The following is a 24454-nucleotide window of genomic DNA, read 5'->3' on the forward strand; positions in this document are numbered from 1 at the left end:
AAATGATGAGAAACGAGGCTAACTTTTTTTTTTTAATTTTCAAAAAACATGGGCTATAACCCATCGTTTTTGTCATTTCGTCATTTTTTTCAAATCTTCAAAAATGATGAAAAACGGCGCGCTATAGTATGCCGTACGATATGGGCTATAGCCCATGGTCCAAAATGATGAGAAATGAGGCTAACTTTTTTTTTCAAAATTTCAAAAAACATGGGCTATAACCTTTCGTTTTTGTCATTTCGTCATTTTTTTCAAATCTTCAAAAATGATGAAAAACGGCGCGCTATAGTATGCCGTACGATATGGGCTATAGCCCATGGTCCAAAATGATGAGAAACGAGGCTAACTTTTTTTTTCAAAATTTCAAAAAACATGGGCTATAACCTTTCGTTTTTGTCATTTCGTCATTTTTTTCAAATCTTCAAAAATGATGAAAAACGGCGCGCTATAGTATGCCGTACGATATGGGCTATAGCCCATGGTCCAAAATGATGAGAAACGAGGCTAACTTTTTTTTTTTTAATTAAAAAAACATGGGCTATAACCCATCGTTTTTGTCATTTCGTCATTTTTTTCAAATCTTCAAAAATGATGAAAAACGGCGCGCTATAGTATGCCGTACGATATGGGCTATAGCCCATGGTCCAAAATGATGAGAAACGAGGCTAACTTTTTTTTTCAAAATTTCAAAAAACATGGGCTATAACCTTTCGTTTTTGTCATTTCGTCATTTTTTTCAAATCTTCAAAAATGATGAAAAACGGCGCGCTATAGTATGCCGTACGATATGGGCTATAGCCCATGGTCCAAAATGATGAGAAACGAGGCTAACTTTTTTTTTTTAATTTTCAAAAAACATGGGCTATAACCCATCGTTTTTGTCATTTTGTCATTTTTTTCAAATCTTCAAAAATGATGAAAAACGGCGCGCTATAGTATGCCGTACGATATGGGCTATAGCCCATGGTCCAAAATGATGAGAAATGAGGCTAACTTTTTTTTTCAAAATTTCAAAAAACATGGGCTATAACCTTTCGTTTTTGTCATTTTGTCATTTTTTTCAAATCTTCAAAAATGATGAAAAACGGCGCGCTATAGTATGCCGTACGATATGGGCTATAGCCCATGGTCCAAAATGATGAGAAACGAGGCTAACTTTTTTTTTCAAAATTTCAAAAAACATGGGCTATAACCTTTCGTTTTTGTCATTTCGTCATTTTTTTCAAATCTTCAAAAATGATGAAAAACGGCGCGCTATAGTATGCCGTACGATATGGGCTATAGCCCATGGTCCAAAATGATGAGAAACGAGGCTAACTTTTTTTTTTTTAATTAAAAAAACATGGGCTATAACCCATCGTTTTTGTCATTTCGTCATTTTTTTCAAATCTTCAAAAATGAAAAACGGCGCGCTATAGTATGCCGTACGATATGGGCTATAGCCCATGGTCCAAAATGATGAGAAACGAGGCTAACTTTTTTTTTCAAAATTTCAAAAAACATGGGCTATAACCTTTCGTTTTTGTCATTTCGTCTTTTTTTTCAAATCTTCAAAAATGATGAAAAACGGCGCGCTATAGTATGCCGTACGATATGGGCTATAGCCCATGGTCCAAAATGATGAGAAACGAGGCTAACTTTTTTTTTCAAAAAACATGGGCTATAACCTTTCGTTTTTGTCATTTCGTCATTTTTTTCAAATCTTCAAAAATGATGAAAAACGGCGCGCTATAGTATGCCGTACGATATGGGCTATAGCCCATGGTCCAAAATGATGAGAAATGAGGCTAACTTTTTTTTTCAAAATTTCAAAAAACATGGGCTATAACCTTTCGTTTTTGTCATTTCGTCATTTTTTTCAAATCTTCAAAAATGATGAAAAACGGCGCGCTATAGTGATTCTAGGGTTAATGTAATTAATGTAGCAAATACATAAATGAAAATTTGATTTATTACATTAATGATATGAACGAATGAATGGATATTAAATGAAAAAAGTAGCAATCAAAGATTTGGCACTCTGTAGTAACGAGGAAACCCTATACTAGGGGTCCGAGAACCATGTGATCAGAACCATCACTAGCCTCTACACTGGCTCCCGGTTAAATACATATAGTTCAAAATCCTCACCTATAAAGCTCACAATGGTCAGGCACCACAATATTTCAAAGAAGTCATCGATCCCTACAATCTTAACAGAACAGTGTGTTCATAGTTTACAAAAATGTTTAGTCCTGAATATCAAAAGTTACAATAGGAGGCAGAGCGTTTAAGTTCTCCCGGCATCTGTCCTCGGGGGTGACACGCTCTGCACAGTCAAGACTAGATTAAAAACCTCTATGACAAAAGGTCACCCGACAAAGTAAAGAGGGTGAGAAGAGAACCCCTCCACCCAACCCCTCGGCGTGGTCACGCCACCAGGGCGAGTTAATTGCACAACCAAACACTGTTGTATATATATATCAGTATATTATGTACACGTAATAGAGGCTAGTATTTTATAGAGAAAGGCTTTATTATGTGATGGGAGTTTAATTGTGTTTAAGTGCTTTGCATTATATGAAATGTCTTGTCGTAGTTTACCGTTTTGCCTCATTCTAGTGTTGTTCTATAACCCACTGAGTATTTACTTTAATAAAGATTGTTATACATTTAAAACCCTCGTCTGTGGTCCTTCCAGGTTCGGACAGGACTACAGTTTGTAGTAAACTCAGTCTTTTACTTAATTTCCATATATAAATGTTTAGGCATTTTGAGCAAAGATCCCAGGAGGAGAGAAATACAAAAGTCAGAATACGAAAGTGAGGCAAGAGGAGACATGGGTAGGGATGGAGCTCATTAATTTATATCGATCAGGCTTAGAGCAATTTATATTATTTTGAGGAAAGACAGGAGACAATAAACTCTGAACAGAACCAGTATCTACTGGGGCAATTGCCCCAATGGGGCAAATACTAGGGCAATTGACCTTTTTACCAATAAAATAAAGAAACTGTTAACAGGTTAATATATGTTCCGCCACTTTAAAAGCGTAATTGAGTTTACCCAGATAGTGCTGGTTGGCATTTATTGATTCACCTCTTGATTATTCAAACATGAACGGGCCACTACACTCAACAAGCCCAAAGCTTATTGATAACGGGTACTCAAGTTTAAGGATTTTGTTCGGGTATCGAGCTCCATCGCTACACATGGGTATCAACGTTTTATTGCTCACGGTCAAGCGGTCCATGAGCTATGCCCGTTTAAAGTTTGAATTTTCAGTTGAGTGCTATAGCGCCACCTATTGGACAATGGTTGTGGGCTTTGTGTCCTCGCCGTTTGGCATTGCCCTCTAGGTTGTCCTGATCAGATGGGGTGATGGGAAATCAGGGCAAATCGTCATTTTCAAATTATTGGGAGGCCAAAAAAAAGGAGGGCTACCATATTGCCAAGTTTGACGAAAACCCGACAGCACAGTTCAGCCAGAACTAACATTTTTGGTGGAAGGAGAAGAGAAAAATAAGGGACCAAGAGTCCCTTCGGGCTTGGTCCCTAATTAGACTTGTAACCCAACTGTAGGGAGTACAAACACAGTAAAGAACCTGGGGGTTATCATCTATGAAAAGGAAACAATGAGCAGAAAATGAACCATGTAAATACAACAAATTGAGGGCACCGCAGGGAGTTGAACCCCGTTCTGGTAAACCAGGAGTACCACACCAGTGCCTTAGTTTATGTTTATAATTTACAGGTCCAAATCAGTCATTAGTTTCAATTTTGCAATATAATTTAAAAAAAAAAAGAGAGAGCCTACACACTCAATTCGAATCTTGACTATAATGATAGCCATGCTTATGTCTTTATACAATTGAAAGCCGGAAGACTCACTCCACAAATACCTTAAGGAAAACTCCTCAGACATAAACTAAGAAAATATTTTGTCATGCTCATAAAGTGCTGCAAAGTGCTAAAAGTGAAAAGTGCAGCAGAAAACGTTTGGGTCATAGGCCCATCGTCAATGCCAAAGTTTTAGCTGCAAATGGCAGCATAAATAAATCACATCAATACACACCACATAATGTGATGTTAACTGACACGATGAAGCTTGCACATTATAAGACATACATCACATCAACCAACATCACATACCTAGCCCTACCCTAACCCTATAAGTTAATTATGTGATGTTGGGATGACATGATGAAGCCTTACTCACAAATGTGAAATGAGACAAGACATAAACACACATCACATACCAGGCCTGTGTTCATAGGTGATGTGGGCTTACGTAATGAAGCTTTACTCACAAATTAGATCTGATAATATAGCACGAACAATGGTCTTATGACCTAGATGTTTGCTGCTGCACTTTTCACTTCAAGCACTTTGAGCGCTTTATGAACATGAACAAAATAGATTTTCTTGGTCTCTGCCCAAGCAGTTGGCCTTTAGGTTTCCGTGGCGCAAGTATTTTTCTATCTAGTTGTCCCATGTAGGAAACATGGGGCAAGACTGTACAATTTATGCCATTTGTGGACGATTGACATAAATTATACGAGGTAGCAGCATTCTTTGCACCCCAGTATTTGTCAGCAATATTATGAACATTAGTACACAACATGAACAGCAATAAACACAATTCATATGGCGCAATGCCAACAGACGTGAATGACGAGCTAGCCGCAATTGCTGTGAAAAATCACCTTTAAAAAAACACATAAATGCACATCACATATCGGCCTGTGTTCATATCTGATGTGAACTGACGTGATGACGCTTTACTGGTAAATTACATGAAACAGCTCCAAATGAGAAACTGTACGCGAGACATGACCCGACTCACACATACACTAGTGAAGAACTATAGTGTCATAGATAGGAAAGAAAGAAATAAGAAATTACAATACAATAAAGCAAAATGCGATTAAAAACTCTGAGACCAAAAACAAATAACTTTATTAAAGCAAAGAGAGAAAAGATGAAGGTTGGGTAAAAACCTTGTACGTCCAAAATGGTTACTTTTATGGACCAAAACAACTGATCCAATATTATTAATATAATAATCTGTGTTCCAATGTTATTATTTAGTCACAAGCTCTTGCTGATACTTCACTGGTTTGAAAAACAGAATACTACTTAAATATTCAATAATGGATTATCTTTGCCTCATGAGATTGGCCATTTGCTACTTGTGTGTGACACTGTAGCATGACCAAGTAAGGAAATTAATTTACAAAAGGTTGAACTATGGAGATACAAGGTTTCTGCCCAACAGTCAAGGATAATAAACTACTCACTTACCTTCAATATCAGCACTAAACAAAATACACACCAACGAAGAAAGCAAATGACACAGCGGCCATCATTTGCTTCCTCTTGTTAGTGTACACAGACCTACAGCATAGTAAGCTGTAAACACAGTGTTAAGGGGCTACATGCTACCATAATGACACAAGACATAAAGCACACACCTCCACATCACATAAAACACTAGTGAAGAACTAGGGAAAGATAGGCAAGAAGAAAGAAATTACCTAAATAAAATAAAGCAAAATGCGATTAAAAACTATGACAACAAAAAATAAACAACTTTATTAAAGAATAGAGAGGAGACACAAGAGAACATACATTATGTGATGTGGATGTGGACAGACTTTACCCGTAAATTATGTTAAACGATAAATAAATCACATGCCTCCACAAACATCACATAACTGTGATGTGGACTGGCATTATACACACAAATTAAGTGAAATTATACATGGCGCAAAAGACAACCTATATGGTATGGTAGCATGTAGCCCACTTAAACAAGCAGCAGGAATCAGACGGTTAACTAACCTTCACTGATAACAGCACCCAGCAGTGGCAACAGCATAGAGTTCACCCAGCAGTGGCAACAGCATAGAGTTCACCCAGCAGTGGCAACAGAAGAGTTCACACCTCCAGTCCGCTTCACTTTCTGAAATGGCAGGGGAAAAGAAAATTAGTTGTCGGCCTACAGGATGACATTTTGGAACAGTCACTGACAGAGCTGTGTCACCATTATTACACACATTCTAGGGCTATAATCTGCCTTGTGCAACCATTTCTTTTATGAAGCCTAAAAGCTAAAAAGTTCTGTATGTAATTACCATGGGGGGCCTTCCGTCACTCGGTTGAAGATAGCCGGTATTAATAGAGCCGCGTAGGTTGTATGGCACAATACGTCCCGAGCACCGTACGCCTCGTAATCTCAGGGAGCGTTCGTTGACACCGTTATTCGTTTCAGCTCAGCCGAGTAGACACTCTATTATCAATACCAGCTATCTCCTGAAGACTGCAGCCAAGGTCACCGCATGACACCAAGGTCACATGATCAACCTGTAAGACACAAACATACACCAACATTACTCTTTATCCAGATATTATACATTGTAGAAAACACATCTTTAGGAAATTCTTGCATTTTTCTTTTGCAACCAGATCTTATTTTAATGATGTTTGAGACAAAAAACACTTTCCTGGGGTTTTTATGCGTTTAGATATTTCAGTATTTCAAAGAGTCCATGATGTCATCATGGACACTGGGCTCACTTCCTTCCTGGACTAAATGTTGTCTCAGTAAGACAGCCCTCCCCCTATCCACAAGGAGGAGCAGTGGCCCAAAGCATTGTGGGAATTGTAGTTCAGGAAGGAAGTGAGCCCGGTGTCCATGACATCATGGAGTCCATGGACACTTTGAAATACTAAAATATCTAAAAACACATAAAAACCCCAGGAAAGTGTGTCTCAAAAATCATTCAAATAAGATCTGGTTGCAAAAGGGGTGAAGTGTCTGAGCCACAGTTACAACTTGTTTTACCATTATGTACTAAAGTAAAAGGGTATGGCTATGGCATCAAAATGCACTTAAAAAATGACCAAGCTCATTACGCAGAAATGTCCCATATCAAATGTTTGAAAGAAAAATTAATCTGAAAATAGCAGAACTACAATCTCACAATGCATTGCATCACAATGCATTGTGAGATTGTAGATCAGCTACTTCCAAATGGCCAAAATGTGGTTGTAGCCCAGTGGTAAATTGTGTAGCCAATGCCAATGTAGCCAAAGGGATTTTTTTTTTAAATAATCCAAATCTACAAAACTAGTAGAGTCCAAATAAAATATAAAAGTACAATATATTGTCCACAGTACTTCAGTAGATGTAATTATTTACTTTCCACCCGTTTGTTTGTTTGTTTATTTGTTTGTGTCTCAAAAAGTACCAACACATTCCTCATATTGTTGTCCTTTTAGAGTCACAATAAACAACCAACAGTCCTTCTAACAACACTAATATTAAAAAAACAACAGAGTTAATGTTGGCTAACAACCATGCGGTTCTCACAAACCTTACCTTGTTGCAGCTACGCCCCAAACACACTGCTACGGAAAGCGTGCGGTCCATTTTAAATCATAAGCCCCGCCTACTGTATCCGGGTCTAGAACGTCGGTCATTGGTCCGTCAGAGTGTATGGATCACAGCTGTGTGGAAGCCGCACGCATGCGCGCGCACACACACGACTGACAGACAGACAGACAGACAGACAGACAGACAGACAGACAGACAGACAGACAGACAGACAGACAGACAGACAGACAGACAGACAGTTGATGGACAGTTCAACATAATGAATCGGTTCACATTGCTGTCGGTCGGAGGAGGAGGTGGAGGAGGAAGAGGAGGAAGAGGAGGAGGAGGAGGGTTTGCTGTGGTGAACGGAATGTTAGTCAAGTCAGTCAGTTACAGTTCCCACTGGGATTTCCTGAAAGTGTGGGAGGGTGGGATGGTGGTGGTGGGGGAGTTGGCTGAGATCCAGGAAGGTGTTGCTGGCTGCAATGAATAAAGGTTGGGTTTTGGTTACAACTGGTATCTATCTATTAGTAAAGTAAATGAGGTGGTTCAATGGAGTGATAATAGTAGGCTATGTCTTCAGGTTTTTTCATGATTTTTCTATATTTTCTATCGTTGAAAATCATGAAAAACAACATAAGTATGTGTAGGCTATATTAAGATAAATTATGAAAATCTGGTTTTTCGGCGACATATACGTCGAACCAATCATCGACTTAATGCTACTCATGTGGGCCTATAGCTTAATCGAGAAGCACATTTTTATACATTTATACATTTTTAAAACATCTGATATATCAACGAAAAACAGTGGGAAGTGGGAATTCATTGGTATAGAAGGAAATAAGGATAAACCTGGGAGAGAAACGGAGCAGAGGACAAACCTAATGAAATGTTGTCCAGCAGGGGGCGTGGGTTTACCCAGGCTAGGACAAACCGTCACTAAAGAATTTCACGGTGTGCAGTTTTTGGTTTGCCATAAATGAGCAGTTGGACGATGGGCGGCACTATATCTGTATCTAAACATGACATTATAAATATGAGTCATCTTTGTGCTGCAATTATGGAAGTCCAGTGGTATAAAAAAGTACATTTTTTACTTACTCTGTCACAAGTACGTAAAAGTCTGGAATTCAAAATGTACTTGATTAAAAGTAGGCTCCAAATAATTAAGTATTGGTATCAAAAAGACCGTAAACTTCTAAAAGTAGAAAGTACTTTACATTATGTGAATGTCTCATTTCAAGTTTTCAAAATTTGAAAATAGCCGATCTGCAAGCTCACAGTGCGTCGCACCACGACACTTGTACACTTGAGCTTGTAGATCGGCTTGTTTCAAATGATCTAAATGTATTTATAGGTCTGAAATCTTCTCTCATTGGGGGTCCTTAGCATATATTTTCAAATGGGGGGTCCGCGGGCTATAATTAGTGCCAAATTTGGGGGTCCTTTACATGAAAAAAGTTTGGGAACCACTGCTTTAAAAACCATGATAATATGAGTCATCTCTGCTGTGCTGTAATTATGGAGGTCATGTTGTGCGAGCAGTTTAGCGTCATCATACATGCAGCCAGCCAGCCAGCCTCCTCCAGCCAGAAGCAGCCAGAATGCAATGCAGACCTCGGTGAACTCCTTGAAAACATTCTCCAGTTTGGTGCGACCACTCAGGACATTATTACTCATGCCTGTCCCCGCGAGCACACTAGCAGGCGTGAAGGCGTCAGTTGGACGTCGCGTCAGGTCTCAGTTTAATGCCTTCCGGGGCGTTGGGCTATAACCCATAGTTTTTGTAATTTCGTCATTTTTTTCAAATCCTCAAAAATGATGAAAAACGGCGCGCTATAGTATGCCGTACGATATGGGCTATAGCCCATGGTCCAAAATGATGAGAAACGAGGATAACTTTTTTTTTCAAAATTTCAAAAAACATGGGCTATAACCCATCGTTTTTGTCAAATTGCGGAATTGCGGAAATTGCGGAAATGGTAATTGCGGAAATTGCGGAAATGGAAATTGCAGATTTTTTTTTTCATTTTTTCATTTTTTTCAAATCCTCAAAAATGATGAAAAACGGCGCGCTATAGTATGCCGTACGATATGGGCTATAGCCCATGGTCCAAAATGATGAGAAACGAGGATAACTTTTTTTTCCAAAATTTCAAAAAACATGGGCTATAACCCATCGTTTTTGTCATTTCGTCATTTTTTTCAAATCTTCAAAAATGATGAAAAACTGCGCGCTATAGTATGCCGTACGATATGGGCTATAGCCCACGGTCCAAAATGATGAGAAACGAGGCTAACTTTTTTTTTCAAAATTTCAAAAAACATGGGCTATAACCCATCGTTTTTGTCATTTCGTCATTTTTTTCAAATCCTCAAAAATGATGAAAAACGGCGCGCTATAGTATGCCGTACAGGTCCATTTGAGCGTGCAAACATAACCTAACATGCAAACTCCACACAGAAAGGCCCTTTCTCCAACCCCACCTCGGGTATGGGCACTGATGAGAGAACACGCCACCAGCAGGAATCTAGCTGTGAGGCGACAGCACTACCGACTGTGCCACCGTGCCCCTAAGAATTGATATTTTTACCTGTTATCTCTCCTAATGGTACCAACATCAATACAGCATGGAAATGTGGATAGAATCTCATCCAATCAAATGACAAACAAAATATTTAGTTTTAGTTCTGTGGCTCAAATATGGCCTCGATACAAAAAGGGTTAAACTCCTGTGATAGACCAAACTACTCCAGAAAATGATGATAGTAGGTGAGAGCATACAACAAGATTGTTTCATTTGTGGGAAGGGCAGTAAAGTACCAGAACATCTGAACAGCCATGACTTGTACAGGTGAGGTAAGTCTCATACCTGTTTGTGTATGACAAATAAATGCTGTTTTAAGCTCAAGCTCAGCTATTTTTCAGACGATATGACAACTTAAATATACAGTGAAATTATTGAAATTTTTAGCCAATCCTATCAACAGCTACAATGTACATTCTGTCTCAACACAAACTAAATGCCATTGACAATGAATAGAGAATTTACGTCATGTGTCTGAGCATGTATGTCAGTGGCCACCCTTGGCCAATAAGGGACCACCATTCTTGATGATGTACGATGATTAGAGCGCCCCTCACTTGACATGGGTGTGATTTTATGATCTACATATCAGCCTCTGTCTCAATCAGCATGTCTCAATTCATCACTGTTGAGCCCAGGCCTTCACCAGAGGTCCATATTGATAGTTGCTGAGTAAGCAGGCCACAGTCCACAGAGAGTTAATGCTTCCCATCAAGGAAACAGGGATGTCAGACTGGAAGAGCTTGCACAGTTTAATTCTTCCGATTATTCTCTCAACATGGACTCGAAGGTGTGCAATCTCCTGGGTTTTATTAACATCTCCTGCTGGCATCTGGCTCTGTTTTGAGAGGAAGGGTGGGCGATACAGTTGACCTGGGATACAGTCAACAATCAAAAATCCCTTGTCTGCCATCACAGCCATATCCTTTGTCAGCAGGTCTTGGAGGCCTGACTGCTTAAACAGCTCTTTGTCACTGATGGAGCCAGCATACAGGTCTGAGATGAAGGTGACTGCTCCATGAGGTGCCATGCCAATCAGGCCCTTCAGGGTGGAATGTGACTTGTAGGATGAGAACATCTCACTCTGAAGAGACAAGCTTTCTGGCTGTTGGCATCTCAGCTCTGTGCAGTCGATAATCACCTACAAAATGAAGTAACATCATAAATGATTTTTCTAGGTCAAAGTGATGCAGAGAAAACAGTTCTCAGGTTTTAACAATGTCTGGAGAGATACATTGATCTGCCCATGCTCACACAACATTAAGACTACGCTGCCCTTCCCAATGTATGAATGAATTAATCATTGTAAGCGTTTTGAGTAGGCACGTAGTGCATAGAAAAGCGCTATAAAAATGCAATTCATTATTATTATTATTACTGACAGCTACTGACCACCCTATGTGCGCTGTGGACCCCCTTTCCATCTAGTCTAGACTAATGCAAGTGATTGCGTTTACCTGTGTATCAGCGTATTTGCTCTCCCTGAACTCCCTCGGCAACACAGCCTGAACTTCCTCTTGGGACATCCAAATTTTCAGTGAGCCCAGCAGAAAGTACAGGTAATATGTCCACGTTGTTATGATCCGGCTGACCGTTGATGGGTGGATCCCGAAACGATCTGCCAGGTCAACTTCTGTGGACCCCAACGCCAGGTACATGAGGAAAAGGAAGAATTCATCCCACGGAAGCAGAGCATGTCTCTGAAAGAGAATGTACAAAACATAGACAATTATGTCTAGTGTGTTTTACACACTACACATACAACACACTACGTCTGGTTGGTACTCCACAGTCCCCTCTGGTAGTTGCGCTTGTTGCTCTGTCACCACTGTCCCTTAGACCTATGAACTGTTTCAGTGGTGCAAGTCCATTTATGATCTTAAAAATGAGACAAGCATCTGCAAAATGTTTAAATCTGTCAAAATTAAGTAACTTTTGAACTATAGCAATGGTGGTAACGTTTGGGCTTTTGGTCAAGTGTTCTTGATGTCTGTTTGTACAGTGATTTTAAAGTTGTCTGATTTGTCTGCGACCAGGCTGTGAAACAGTAGGTTATGTGTGAGACAATCATAGCATGCATGAAGAGTTTATCTGCATCTGTTGTTAGATATGGTCTTATGTGTCTGAAATTAGATACATTGAATTTGATTTTATTGGCTAAATGTTTAACATGTTTTTTAAATGTAAAGTTTGAGTCTAGTGTAATTCCTAGATATTTAAATTCTGATACAACCTGAATACTACTACCCTCGATGACAATGTCAGGGTCAATGCTTCCTGATAGTCAGTGTGGCATTCATATCTTCATTTTAATTATGACATCACATCAATTAATATTTCCAACATATTTTGGTTGTCAATATATTTTCTTTCACATCAGGATGCAAGGATCATTAGATTAAGACCAATAACCCACCTACTGTATCTCTCAGACTCCCTCCCCATTCAGAGTTCTGAGTTTGAATGAATGTAGAATTATGTGCAGAATGTCATTTGCATACATATGTGAGAGTACTACAAATTATTTTATTTTTAAAAGATCCTCTCTCCCTCTCACACACTTATGCCAGTGTTCCCCTCCCCTGTGCCAATGTTGGCCCCAGTGCTAGGTTGGCTACCCCTCTGGTATAGCGATGGGTTATAGCCCATGTTTTTTGAAATTTTGAAAAAAAAAGTTATCGTTTCTCATCATTTTGGACCATTGGCTATAGCCCATATCGTACGGCATACTATAGCGCGCCGTTTTTCATCATTTTTGAGGATTTGAAAAAAATGACGAAATGACAAAAACGATGGGTTATATCCCATGTTTTTTGAAATTTTGAAAAAAAAAGTTAGCCTCGTTTCTCATCATTTTGGACCGTGGGCTATAGCCCATATCGTACGGCATACTATAGCGCGCAGTTTTTCATCATTTTTGAAGATTTGAAAAAAATGACGAAATGACAAAAACGATGGGTTATAGCCCATGTTTTTTGAAATTTTGGAAAAAAAAGTTATCCTCGTTTCTCATCATTTTGGACCATGGGCTATAGCCCATATCGTACGGCATACTATAGCGCGCCGTTTTTCATCATTTTTGAGGATTTGAAAAAAAAGAAAAAATCTGCAATTTCCATTTCCGCAATTACCATTTCCGCAATTTCCGCAATTCCGCAATTTGACAAAAACGATGGGTTATAGCCCATGTTTTTTGAAAATTTGAAAAAAAAAGTTATCCTCGTTTCTCATCATTTTGGACCATGGGCTATAGCCCATGGAGCAGCCTGCCTTCCATAGACATCACATTAAGTGGTGTTCATGTCTTCAAGAAGAAGGCTGCAGATCCGTGATAGGCTCGCTGAATGGTATTGGTCTGTAGTCTATCTGCAAAAAGCATAAACACACAGAGAGACACACACTGCACAATACATGCGCACAGCACGCATATGTACACACACACATACACACACGCACACGCGCATAGAGAGATCCACATATCCACACAAACACATGCAGTTCCCCTTTGTGATAACTCCTACAAAACGCCTGTCATGCTCACTCAGTAATGTGCGAGTGGCAGTGGGGAGCCGCCGCTGGCTGATGGATCAATTTAGTACAGAAAAAGCTGTGGCATTCTTCAGATGTAATGGGCTTTGATGTAGACGCTGAGCTGCATTACACAGCCCCACTGAAGCCACTCCAACCCCCTTTTCAGCTGTCGGGCTCCTATATGCAGAGGAGCATTTTTTCCTTTTGTTCATTCTGTTGTTAAGTAGGCCTATACTTTATGCACACAAGGGCCATACACAAACACACACACACACACACACACACACACACACACACACACACACACACACACACAGTTCTATAAACCTTTTGTGGGATTTCCAATCAGCTTCATAAGGAGTTTCTATCTCAGCTATATCGGTGACACCATTTTAATCATTAAATAGGAAATGCCAGATTCCATGTGCCCCCCCCCCCCAGTTTAGACTATGTATGATAAATATAATAATGCATCATTATGTATATGAAACCTATGATTGTCACCACAGCACTGGACTGCCCCCTGGTGGATATGTCTTTCATAGCATGGTTAGAACTAGCAATCTTTGTTGTTTTTGACCTGCCTTTAGATATCCCATTATTCATTTTTTTTGCTTCGTCTGTTGTATTTTTACTTTTCAATGAATGGTGGATTAATTCATTCTGTGAGCTTTTCTTTTCTTTTTTATTGGTTGTACAAATCATAACAACCTAAATATATAGCCAGCACCTCAACTCAACACATGAAAACACAACACTAGCTGATGTAGTAGATGCTGGTTAATGTCACTAGTTGGTTGTGATGTTCCACAGTCTACTAAGTAGACTGTGGAACATCACAACAAACTAGTGACATTAACCAGTAGTGTTGCATCAAACAGTCCATGTCCCTGGTCCATCTCCCGCTGTTCCTCCGACCGTGCTAAATATCTTTTGGAGGCCATTTCTCCTGATGGTGTGAGATCTCCTCCTGTGGTGCTCTGTTGAAATCACCAATATAAAATAATGTTTAGTAAAGTTATCATTCAGCAACCTGAATGATTGTTGCGAGGCGCGAGGCGAGCAGTGACGCACAATGAATTAGGCTTATAATAAAACAGCGATATATAGCAGAAGATGCAAATAGTAGAGAAACGCATAGGCTACGTGGATTGGTCTTAATTAAATTAAGCTTATTTTATTTAACAATAAACAACATGAACAAAATGTTCATTTCACAGAAGTGTAGCAGCCTTCATGAAAGCAATTTGGCTTATGATAAAACGGCGAAGTCAACAATGAAACAACGATAACTTCGATGTAACCATATTGCAGTATGCCTACTGTGTGTGTGTGTGTGTGTGTTTGCGGAAAGAGAGAGAGAGAGAGAGAGAGAGAGAGAGAGGTTTTAAAGATGTTGGATGCTGCTATTTGCTGCTATTTTTGGTTGCCTGATTGACTTTTTCTTCTTTTTTTTCTGCACTCTGTGTTAGTTTATTTAATCTATATTATCTTTGGTTAGTTGGTGGAGATATGAAGCTTTGTATGCATGTATTACAGTTACACACTATACAGTGTTTTCTGTTATTATGCAATGGTTTTGCGCTGTTACATGGGTTTGGACGATTTGGGCTGGTTTTTATTGAATTGGGCAGGTTTTAACGGGTCGCCCTGCTGCCTCCTGCATTATGTGCAGCTGGTACGCAGCCTAGGGCCGTTCAGTACTTACGACGAGTGCTTCCAAACTCCAACACTTAGAAAAATAATCACCTGCAGAGAATTTCTTGACAGAAAGTAACTCATAACATGTCTACGGTGGATTTTTATGAAACAAAAGCTTGGCAGATTGAAAGAGATAATTCAAGCCGGAATGATTGCTGGACTGATTTTACGAATACGTCCCGTTTACCGCAGACGTCATCACCAATTGACCAGGGAAACACAAAAGTTTGGGTCACACAATTGGCAGGTGCCTTGCGATAGGTGCTGGGTAGTTAATCACACCACCTGCCAATTGTGTGACCCAAACTTTTGTGTTTCCCTGTCAATTTGTGATGTCTTCGGTAAACAACAGGAAGTATCTAAAATCAGTTCATCGATCATTCCGGGCCCCTCTCGCCCGGAGAGAAAGACGTCCGTGTGCATCTCTTGAAAAGTGGAGATAATTGACTAAATACACATTTTGTGCCATAACTTTCACATGGATATAAAACTAGAGGACCATATTTCACTCCACGTCTTTGGAATTATTTAATGGGTGAGTACAAACGGAGCATTTATCACATTTAGGCTGTGCATTTTAAAGTCGGACCAGAAATTAAGCAGGGTGTTCTATGGCTCTGTATGTGAAATACTGTACATACTGTATGTAACAACAAGAGCCGTTCTAGGTCTAGGGGAGTCATAGCCCCTATCGGAACCCTCCGTAAAGCTTTTCTGAAATTTGGATGTCGCTTTGCGTAGGGTCCCTGTGCGTATCTATATTTTCGCGGACATAAAAATCCTCGGTAACATCATGTCTGCGCCGTTTGACGTCTTCTTTTCGTTTGCGTTATTCTGAATTTGTGAACTATAAGTACCTATACATACCTCTGCGAATATCTCTTGTGTCGCGGAAGCCGTTAAGTATTTTTAATCTTCGTTTGACCGATTTGGTCGCTTTGATTCTTCTTGTTTATTTACCGTTTATTGTACCGCCTCCCGATGTGCGGTTGGCTTGTGCCGGCTACGTTCCTGCCTCTGATCTGCTCTGTCATAGCTATAGCGCCACTAGCTAGCCAGATAGGCGGTACAATGAGGTGTCAATAAACAAAGCAGGAAGAGAAGAATCCAAGCTTCCAAATCGGTCAAACATAGATTAAAAATACTTAACGGCTTCCGCGACACAGGAGATATTCGCAGCGGTATGTATAGGTACTTATAGTTATAGTTACTTATAGTTATAGGTACTCACACATTCAGAAGCCCTCACACGGAAACAAAAAAGTCCTCAAAGAGCGCAGATTGACTTATCCGAAGTTGTTTACGTTTATTTATGTGTGCGTACCTGGTGGCAGGGTGGAGGTGGAATAGGACCCCATGCTCTGGGTCTAAAACTTCAGTAGCATTGGGTTCTGCTTGTAGGGCTAGGGGAGTCAATGGAGGGTATTGCAACACTAGATTCATCCCATTATTTAAAAAATCTAGAGTTGCAAATTGCGGCTAGTTGCACTACACTTACAATTGTATTAATTATATCACATTTAATGTTGTCTTGATGAAGCACATTTGTTTCACTGCCAACAGTGCAGCAGCTAGCAACTATAGGGCATATAATAATAGGGCCTATAGTATAAATGGAAACATTTTTTTTTTTGTGCTATCCCTTTTGGACTGGGTGTATGATTGTACTCTGTTGCTGTTTTTACATGTATGTTTCATAAACTATTCAATCAAAACTGTTGTTATATGACAATGAACGACACCTTGCCTTGAAGCTGGAAAACTGATCTGTCTGGCTGTTCTTCAGGTTCCTCCTGCTTCACTGAAACAGCTCTGGAGAAAGCCCTGGTTGCTCAAATCTCTACCTGGTTTGTCCTCTTTGTGTCTTCAGGTTGAAAGAGACTGTCCCTCAAAACGACCAAACTGGGTCAAGTTCAACTTTAGCTACAAGTACAAAACGTCTGTTCAATTGTAATGGACGGACTCTAGACTGTACCCGAGGCTAGCTTAGCATTAGCGTTAGCTCACAGTAAAACAAACTGTCTTTGATCTTCGCGTGGAAATTCCTCCTAGCTGTTTTCACAACTTTACACAGACTGTCGTGCAAAGACAATCTCAGACACAAAGTTACACAAAGGTTTGTTCACTGCAAACTTCTATTTTTTATAAAACGTTGTCTGTTCGTACACTCTCTGCTGTTTGTTTATCTCTCTGGTTACGGACGTCGTCGTCGTCTACTTCCGGCAGTGTGGACGCTGCTAGGCGTATTACTGCCCTCCACTGGTTTGATTGTTCAACTACTCAGTTGTAAACACAGTCCAGTACTGTGCAGGAACTGCAGTACTGCCTTTGTAATCAGCTGGTGATTCTCACTGTGGCCAAATAAAGAAAAGAAAAAGCCTCCACTCCTAGCTCTGTCATCCTTAAGAAGAGCGCGTATTGAGTTTGTGCTTGAAATGTACTGTAATTCTACAAACTGTTAATAAATATTTCAATCAATCAATGAATCGAGCGCCTGTCTTTCTGTGTTGTACATCCTACACTCTATAGAAAGATGTGCCAGACTCACTGTCTCCGGCTGCCCACACTGGCATAGCCCGGTGTCATGTTTCCCTGGTATAGCTGTAGGTTTTTGTTTAGGCCACAATGCCCCAGCCTCATTCTACATAATTTAACCGCATCTCTGCGTGGCGTAAAATTACACCCGCACGTACTCTGTTTAGGGTTGGCTGAACCTGGAAAAAATGCCTGCCCCAGTGCCCCTGCCCTGTGCCCTCCTTCTCCCATCCCATCCCGCCTGCCACTTCACCAAACCCTCTTTGCTTAGCCCCCTGAGTTCCACCCTGGACCTATGCCCTGGACCCACCTGGACTGGACCCATCCGTGAATATACTAATGTCATGTAATGTCATGTTCTGACCAGTAGGTGTCAATGTTCACTAGCATAACAGAACAGCTTGACAACCAAGACGCAAATTATCTTCTTTTCTTTTTTTAAACCATATAGGCCTACGAGGGCAGGTAATGTCATATTCTAATTTCTGACCAGTAGGTCGATCATTCCAATGTGCAATATGCAGTTAGTGTTTTCCCTCAACAGACACAATATCGCAAGCACGCACGCACGCACGCAGACGCAGACGCAGACACGTACGTACACACACACACACACACACACACACACACACACACACACACACACACACACACACACACACACACACACACACAGTGTGGCTGAGAAAGACAACTAGAAAGGTCGCAATTTTGAAAAATTGCAGAGTGTGGTTGCCGCGGCGGCTTACGTATATACCCCTCCCGCTGATATCGCCGGCCTGCTACGGTTTCGAGTCACGTCTCAGGTCGCGTGTAAGTAATTCGGAGGGGATTTGACCCCCGAAATTCATGTTTTCCCGACAGACGGTTACATTTATCGCGTTTGCGGCGCCCCCTGTGGATGAAAATGGAATTGCTTTCGGAACTCGGTCGAACGAACCACCCCGGACGTGCGATTCTAATTTTGGATGGATCGGACATCCCGTGCGTGATTTATGGCGTTTTTCGTGATATAGGCCCCTCCTACTAACTTCGGACGACGGTTACGGCCGAACGATCCGCACTACCGAAATTCTGAAGTTGTTTTTTTAATCGGGTGGGTCCAGAGGTCACGTGTGCCGATTTCTGTGACATTTGGACAAAATCTGTAGTGGGGAAAGCAAAAAGTGTGTTTTGGACAAAATTCAAAATGGCGGAAAATCCATCATGGCGGAAAAGGGCGTGGCCTATATGGGGAGATGCGTCATGACCCAAGGAATCCAGGGTAAAATTATTTTTGATTTTACGACCTACGGTTCAAGAGTTATGAGCCAAAAGGTAAAGTGGGCTGTTATAGCGCCACCATGAGGCCGACCTAAAAATATATATTTTTAATTAATTTTAGTGATAATTAGGAAATATCCCTGAAAGTTTTGTAACTATAGTGCTTACAGTCTCAGAGGGAAAAATACTTGAATGTGTTTTTTTGCATTTCCCCATTTATGTCAATGGGGAAATTTAATTCACTAATAAATTCATATCAAATAAAATATACAACATTTCTCTTCGCAAAGTACAAGCGCTCGATTCCCGATTTTTCCGGTCAATTTGACATATGGCTCAAGTGCGTACAGTCAAAACTTCTTGTTGTTGTAGGGCGCCAAACTTTGTCTTACAACTTTGTCTTACTCCAGTAGTGGAGAGAATAATAACTAGAAAGGTCGCAATTTTGAAAAATTGCAGAGTGTGGTTGCCGCGGCGGCTCACATGTATACCCCTCCTGCTGATCTCGCCGGCCTGCTACGGTTTGGAGTCACGTCTCAGGTCGCGTGTAAGTAATTCTGAGGGGATGTGACCCCCGAAATTCATGTTTTCCCGACAGACGGTTACATATATCGCGTTTGCGGCGCCCCCTGTGGATGAAAATGGAATTGCTTTCGGAACTCGGTCGAACGAACCACCCCGGACGTGCGATGCCAATTTTGGATGGATCGGACATCCCGTGCGTGATTTATGGCGTTTTTCGTGATATAGGCCCCTCCTACTAACTTCGGACGACGGTTACGGCCGAACGATCCGCACTACCGAAATTCTGAAGTTGTTTTTTTAATCGGGTGGGTCCAGAGGTCACGTGTGCCGATTTCTGTGACATTTGGACAAAATCTGTAGTGGGGAAAGCAAAAAGTGTGTTTTGGACAAAATTCAAAATGGCGGAAAATCCATCATGGCGGAAAAGGGCGTGGCCTATATGGGGAGATGCGTCATGACCCAAGGAATCCAGGGTAAAATTATTTTTGATTTTACGACCTACGGTTCAAGAGTTATGAGCCAAAAGGTAAAGTGGGCTGTTATAGCGCCACCATGAGGCCGACCTAAAAAAATATATTTTTAATTAATTTTAGTGATAATTAGGAAATATCCCTGAAAGTTTTGTAACTATAGTGCTTACAGTCTCAGAGGGAAAAATACTTGAATGTGTTTTTTTGCATTTCCCCATTCATGTCAATGGGGAAATTTAATTCACTAATAAATTCATATCAAATAAAATATACAACATTTCTCTTCGCACAGTACAAGCGCTCGATTCCCGATTTTTCCGGTCAATTTGACATATGGCTCAAGTGCGTACAGTCAAAACTTCTTGTTGTTGTAGGGCGCCAAACTTTGTCTTACAACTTTGTCTTACTCCAGTAGTGGAGAGAATAATAACTAGAAAGGTCGCAATTTTGAAAAATTGCAGAGTGTGGTTGCCGCGGCGGCTTACACATATACCCCTCCCGCTGATATCGCCGGCCTGCTACGGTTTCGAGTCACGTCTCAGGTCGCGTGTAAGTAATTCGGAGGGGATGTGACCCCCGAAATTCATGTTTTCCCGACAGACGGTTACATTTATCGCGTTTGCGGCGCCCCCTGTGGATGAAAATGGATTTGCTTTCGGAACTCGGTCGAACGAACCACCCCGGACATGCGATTCGAATTTCGGATGGATTGGACGTCCCGTTCGTGATTTATGGCGTTTTTCGTGATATAGGCCCCTCCTACTGACTTCGGACGACGGTTACGGCCGAACGACACGCACTACCGAAATTCCCAAGTCGGTTTTTTAATCGGGTGGGTCCAGAGATCACGTGTGCCGATTTCTGTGACATTTGGACAAAATCTGTAGTGGGAAAAGCGAAAAGTGTGTTTTGGACAAAATTCAAAATGGCGGAAAATCCATCATGGCGGAAAAGGGCGTGGCCTATATGGGGAGACGCGTCATGACCCAAGGAATCCAGGGGGAAAATAATTTTGATGTTACGACCTACGGTTCAAGAGTTATGAGCCAAAAGGTAAAGTGGGATGTTATAGCGCCACCATGAGGCCGACCTAAAAAATTATATTTTTAATTAATTTTAGTGATAATTAGGAAATATCCCTGAAAGTTTTGTAACTATAGTGCTTACAGTCTCAGAGGGAAAAATACTTGAATGTGTTTTTTTGCATTTCCCCATTCATGTCAATGGGGAAATTTAATTCACTAATAAATTCATATCAAATAAAATATACAACATTTCTCTTCGCACAGTACAAGCGCTCGATTCCCGATTTTTCCGGTCAATTTGACATATGGCTCAAGTGCGTACAGTCAAAACTTCTTGTTGTTGTAGGGCGCCAAACTTTGTCTTACAACTTTGTCTTACTCCAGTAGTGGAGAGAATAATAACTAGAAAGGTCGCAATTTTGAAAAATTGCAGAGTGTGGTTGCCGCGGCGGCTTACACATATACCCCTCCCGCTGATATCGCCGGCCTGCTACGGTTTCGAGTCACGTCTCAGGTCGCGTGTAAGTAATTCGGAGGGGATGTGACCCCCGAAATTCATGTTTTCCCGACAGACGGTTACATTTATCGCGTTTGCGGCGCCCCCTGTGGATGAAAATGGATTTGCTTTCGGAACTCGGTCGAACGAACCACCCCGGACATGCGATTCGAATTTCGGATGGATTGGACGTCCCGTTCGTGATTTATGGCGTTTTTCGTGATATAGGCCCCTCCTACTGACTTCGGACGACGGTTACGGCCGAACGACACGCACTACCGAAATTCCCAAGTCGGTTTTTTAATCGGGTGGGTCCAGAGATCACGTGTGCCGATTTCTGTGACATTTGGACAAAATCTGTAGTGGGAAAAGCGAAAAGTGTGTTTTGGACAAAATTCAAAATGGCGGAAAATCCATCATGGCGGAAAAGGGCGTGGCCTATATGGGGAGACGCGTCATGACCCAAGGAATCCAGGGGGAAAATAATTTTGATGTTACGACCTACGGTTCAAGAGTTATGAGCCAAAAGGTAAAGTGGGATGTTATAGCGCCACCATGAGGCCGACCTAAAAAATTATATTTTTAATTAATTTTAGTGATAATTAGGAAATATCCCTGAAAGTTTTGTAACTATAGTGCTTACAGTCTCAGAGGGAAAAATACTTGAATGTGTTTTTTTGCATTTCCCCATTCATGTCAATGGGGAAATTTAATTCACTAATAAATTCATATCAAATAAAATATACAACATTTCTCTTAGCAAAGTACAAGCACACGATTCCCGATTTTTCCGGTCAATTTGACATATGGCTCAAGTGCGTACAGTCAAAACTTCTTGTTGTTGTAGGGCGGCAAACTTTGTCTTACTCCAGGTGTGGAATAATAATAATAAAGTGTTACAATTACAAGAGTCTGGTTGCCTCTCCAGAGGCAACCACACTAACTAGAAAGGTCGCAATTTTGAAAAATTGCAGAGTGTGGTTGCCGCGGCGGCTTACATGTATACCCCTCCCGCTGATCTCGCCGGCCTGCTACGGTTTCGAGTCACGTCTCAGGTCGCGTGTAAGTAATTCTGAGGGGATGTGACCCCCGAAATTCATGTTTTCCCGACAGACGGTTACATATATCGCGTTTGCGGCGCCCCCTGTGGATGAAAATGGAATTGCTTTCGGAACTCGGTCGAACGAACCACCCCGGACGTGCGATTCGAATTCCGGATGGATTGGACGTTCCGTTCGTGATTTATGGTGTTTTTCGTGATATAGGCCCCTCCTACTGACTTCGGACGACGGTTACGGCCGAACGATACGCACTATCTAAATTCCGAAGTCGGTTTTTTAATCGTGTGGGTCCAGAGGTCACGTGTGCCGATTTCTGTGACATTTGGACAAAATCTGTAGTGGGAAAAGCAAAAAGTGTGTTTTGGACAAAATTCAAAATGGCGGAAAATCCATCATGGCGGAAAAGGGCGTGGCCTATATGGGGAGATGCGTCATGACCCAAGGAATCCAGGGGGGAAATAATTTTGATTTTCCGAGCTACGGTGCAAGAGTTATGAGCCGAAAGGTGAAGTGGGCTGTTATAGCGCCACCATGAGGCCGAACTAAAAAATTATATTTTTAATTAATTTTAGTGATAATTAGGAAATATCCCTGAAAGTTTTGTAACTATAGTGCTTACAGTCTCAGAGGGAAAAATACTTGAATGTGTTTTTTTGCATTTCCCCATTCATGTCAATGGGGAAATTTAATTCACTAATAAATTCATATCAAATAAAATATACAACATTTCTCTTAGCAAAGTACAAGCGGTCGATTCCCGATTTTTCCGGTCAATTTGACATATGGCTCAAGTGCGTACAGTCAAAACTTCTTGTTGTTGTAGGGCGCCAAACTTTGTCTTACTCCAGTAGTGGAGTGAATAACTAGAAAGGTCGCAATTTTGAAAAATTGCAGAGTGTGGTTGCCGCGGCGGCTCGCATATATACCCCTCCCGCTGATATCGCCGGCCTGCAACGGTTTCGAGTCACGTCTCAGGTCGCGTGTAAGTCATTCTGAGGGGATGTGACCCCCGAAATTCATGTTTTCCCGACAGACGGTTACATATATCGCGTTTGCGGCGCCCCCTGTGGATGAAAATGGAATTGCTTTCGGAACTCGGTCGAACGAACCACCCCGGACACGCGATTCGAATTTCGGATGGATTGGACATTCCGTGCGTGATTTATGGCGTTTTTCGTGATATAGGCCCCTCCTACTGACTTCGGACGACGGTTACGGCCGAACGACACGCACTATCGAAAGTCTGAAGTCGGTTTTTTAATCGTGTGGGTCCAGAGGTCACGTGTGCCGATTTCTGTGACATTTGGACAAAATCTGTAGTGGGTAAAGCAAAAAGTGTGTTTTGGACAAAATTCAAAATGGCGGAAAATCCATCATGGCGGAAAAGGGCGTGGCCTATACGGGGAGATGCGTCATGACCCAAGGAATCCATGGTAAAAATAATTTTGATTTTACGACCTACGGTTCAAGAGTTATGAGCCAAAAGGTAAAGTGGGATGTTATAGCGCCACCATGAGGCCGACCTAAAAAAGTATATTTTTAAATAATTTTAGTGATAATTAGGAAATATCCCTGCAAGTTTTGTAACTATAGTGCTTACAGTCTCAGAGGGAAAAATACTTGAATGTGTTTTTTTGCATTTCCCCATTCATGTCAATGGGGAAATTTAATTCACTAATAAATTCATATCAAATAAAATATACAACATTTCTCTTCGCACAGTACAAGCGCTCGATTCCCGATTTTTCCGGTCAATTTGACATATGGCTCAAGTGCGTGCAGTCAAAACTTCTTGTTGTTGTAGGGCGCCAAACTTTGTCTTACAAACTTTGTCTTACTCCAGTAGTGGAGAGAATAATAACTAGAAAGGTCGCAATTTTGAAAAATTGCAGAGTG

At 41.1% G+C, this 24454-nt stretch overlaps 1 protein-coding gene across 3 annotated transcripts; it reads right to left on the minus strand.

The window, feature by feature from the left end:
• Nucleotides 1-10027: 10027 nt before the first annotated feature.
• Nucleotides 10028-17364, minus strand: LOC308322588 (uncharacterized protein). Of its 3 annotated transcripts, XM_080773955.1 has the most exons (4): nt 16931-17364; nt 13493-14462; nt 11409-11651; nt 10028-11092 (listed from the first exon to the last, which is right to left on the minus strand). In XM_080773955.1, the coding sequence occupies exons 3-4, from the start codon at nt 11607-11609 to the stop codon at nt 10574-10576; spliced, it is 720 nt and encodes a 239-aa protein (XP_080630081.1). In that variant the 5' UTR covers nt 11610-11651; nt 13493-14462; nt 16931-17364; the 3' UTR covers nt 10028-10573. The 3 variants fall into 3 exon arrangements, with proteins under 3 accessions (XP_080630081.1, XP_080630083.1, XP_080630082.1); XM_080773957.1 differs by lacking the exon at nt 13493-14462 and having other exon boundaries at nt 11409-11584; XM_080773956.1 differs by lacking the exon at nt 16931-17364 and having other exon boundaries at nt 13493-16737.
• Between the last annotated feature and the right edge of the window lie 7090 nt (nt 17365-24454).

Source organism: Protomyctophum bolini (assembly GCF_963924005.1).
Source record: "Protomyctophum bolini genome assembly, chromosome: 10".
Classification (NCBI taxonomy): Eukaryota; Metazoa; Chordata; class Actinopteri; order Myctophiformes; family Myctophidae; genus Protomyctophum; species Protomyctophum bolini.

Coding starts and splice junctions, on each gene's coding strand:
- LOC308322588 (XM_080773955.1), bottom strand. CDS start 11,609: ATGTACCTGGCGTTGGGGTCCACAGAAGTTGACCTGGCAGATCGTTTC. Junction 11,093..11,408: donor GCAAATACGCTGATACACAG/GTAAACGCAATC, acceptor TTCATTTTGTAG/GTGATTATCGACTGCACAGA.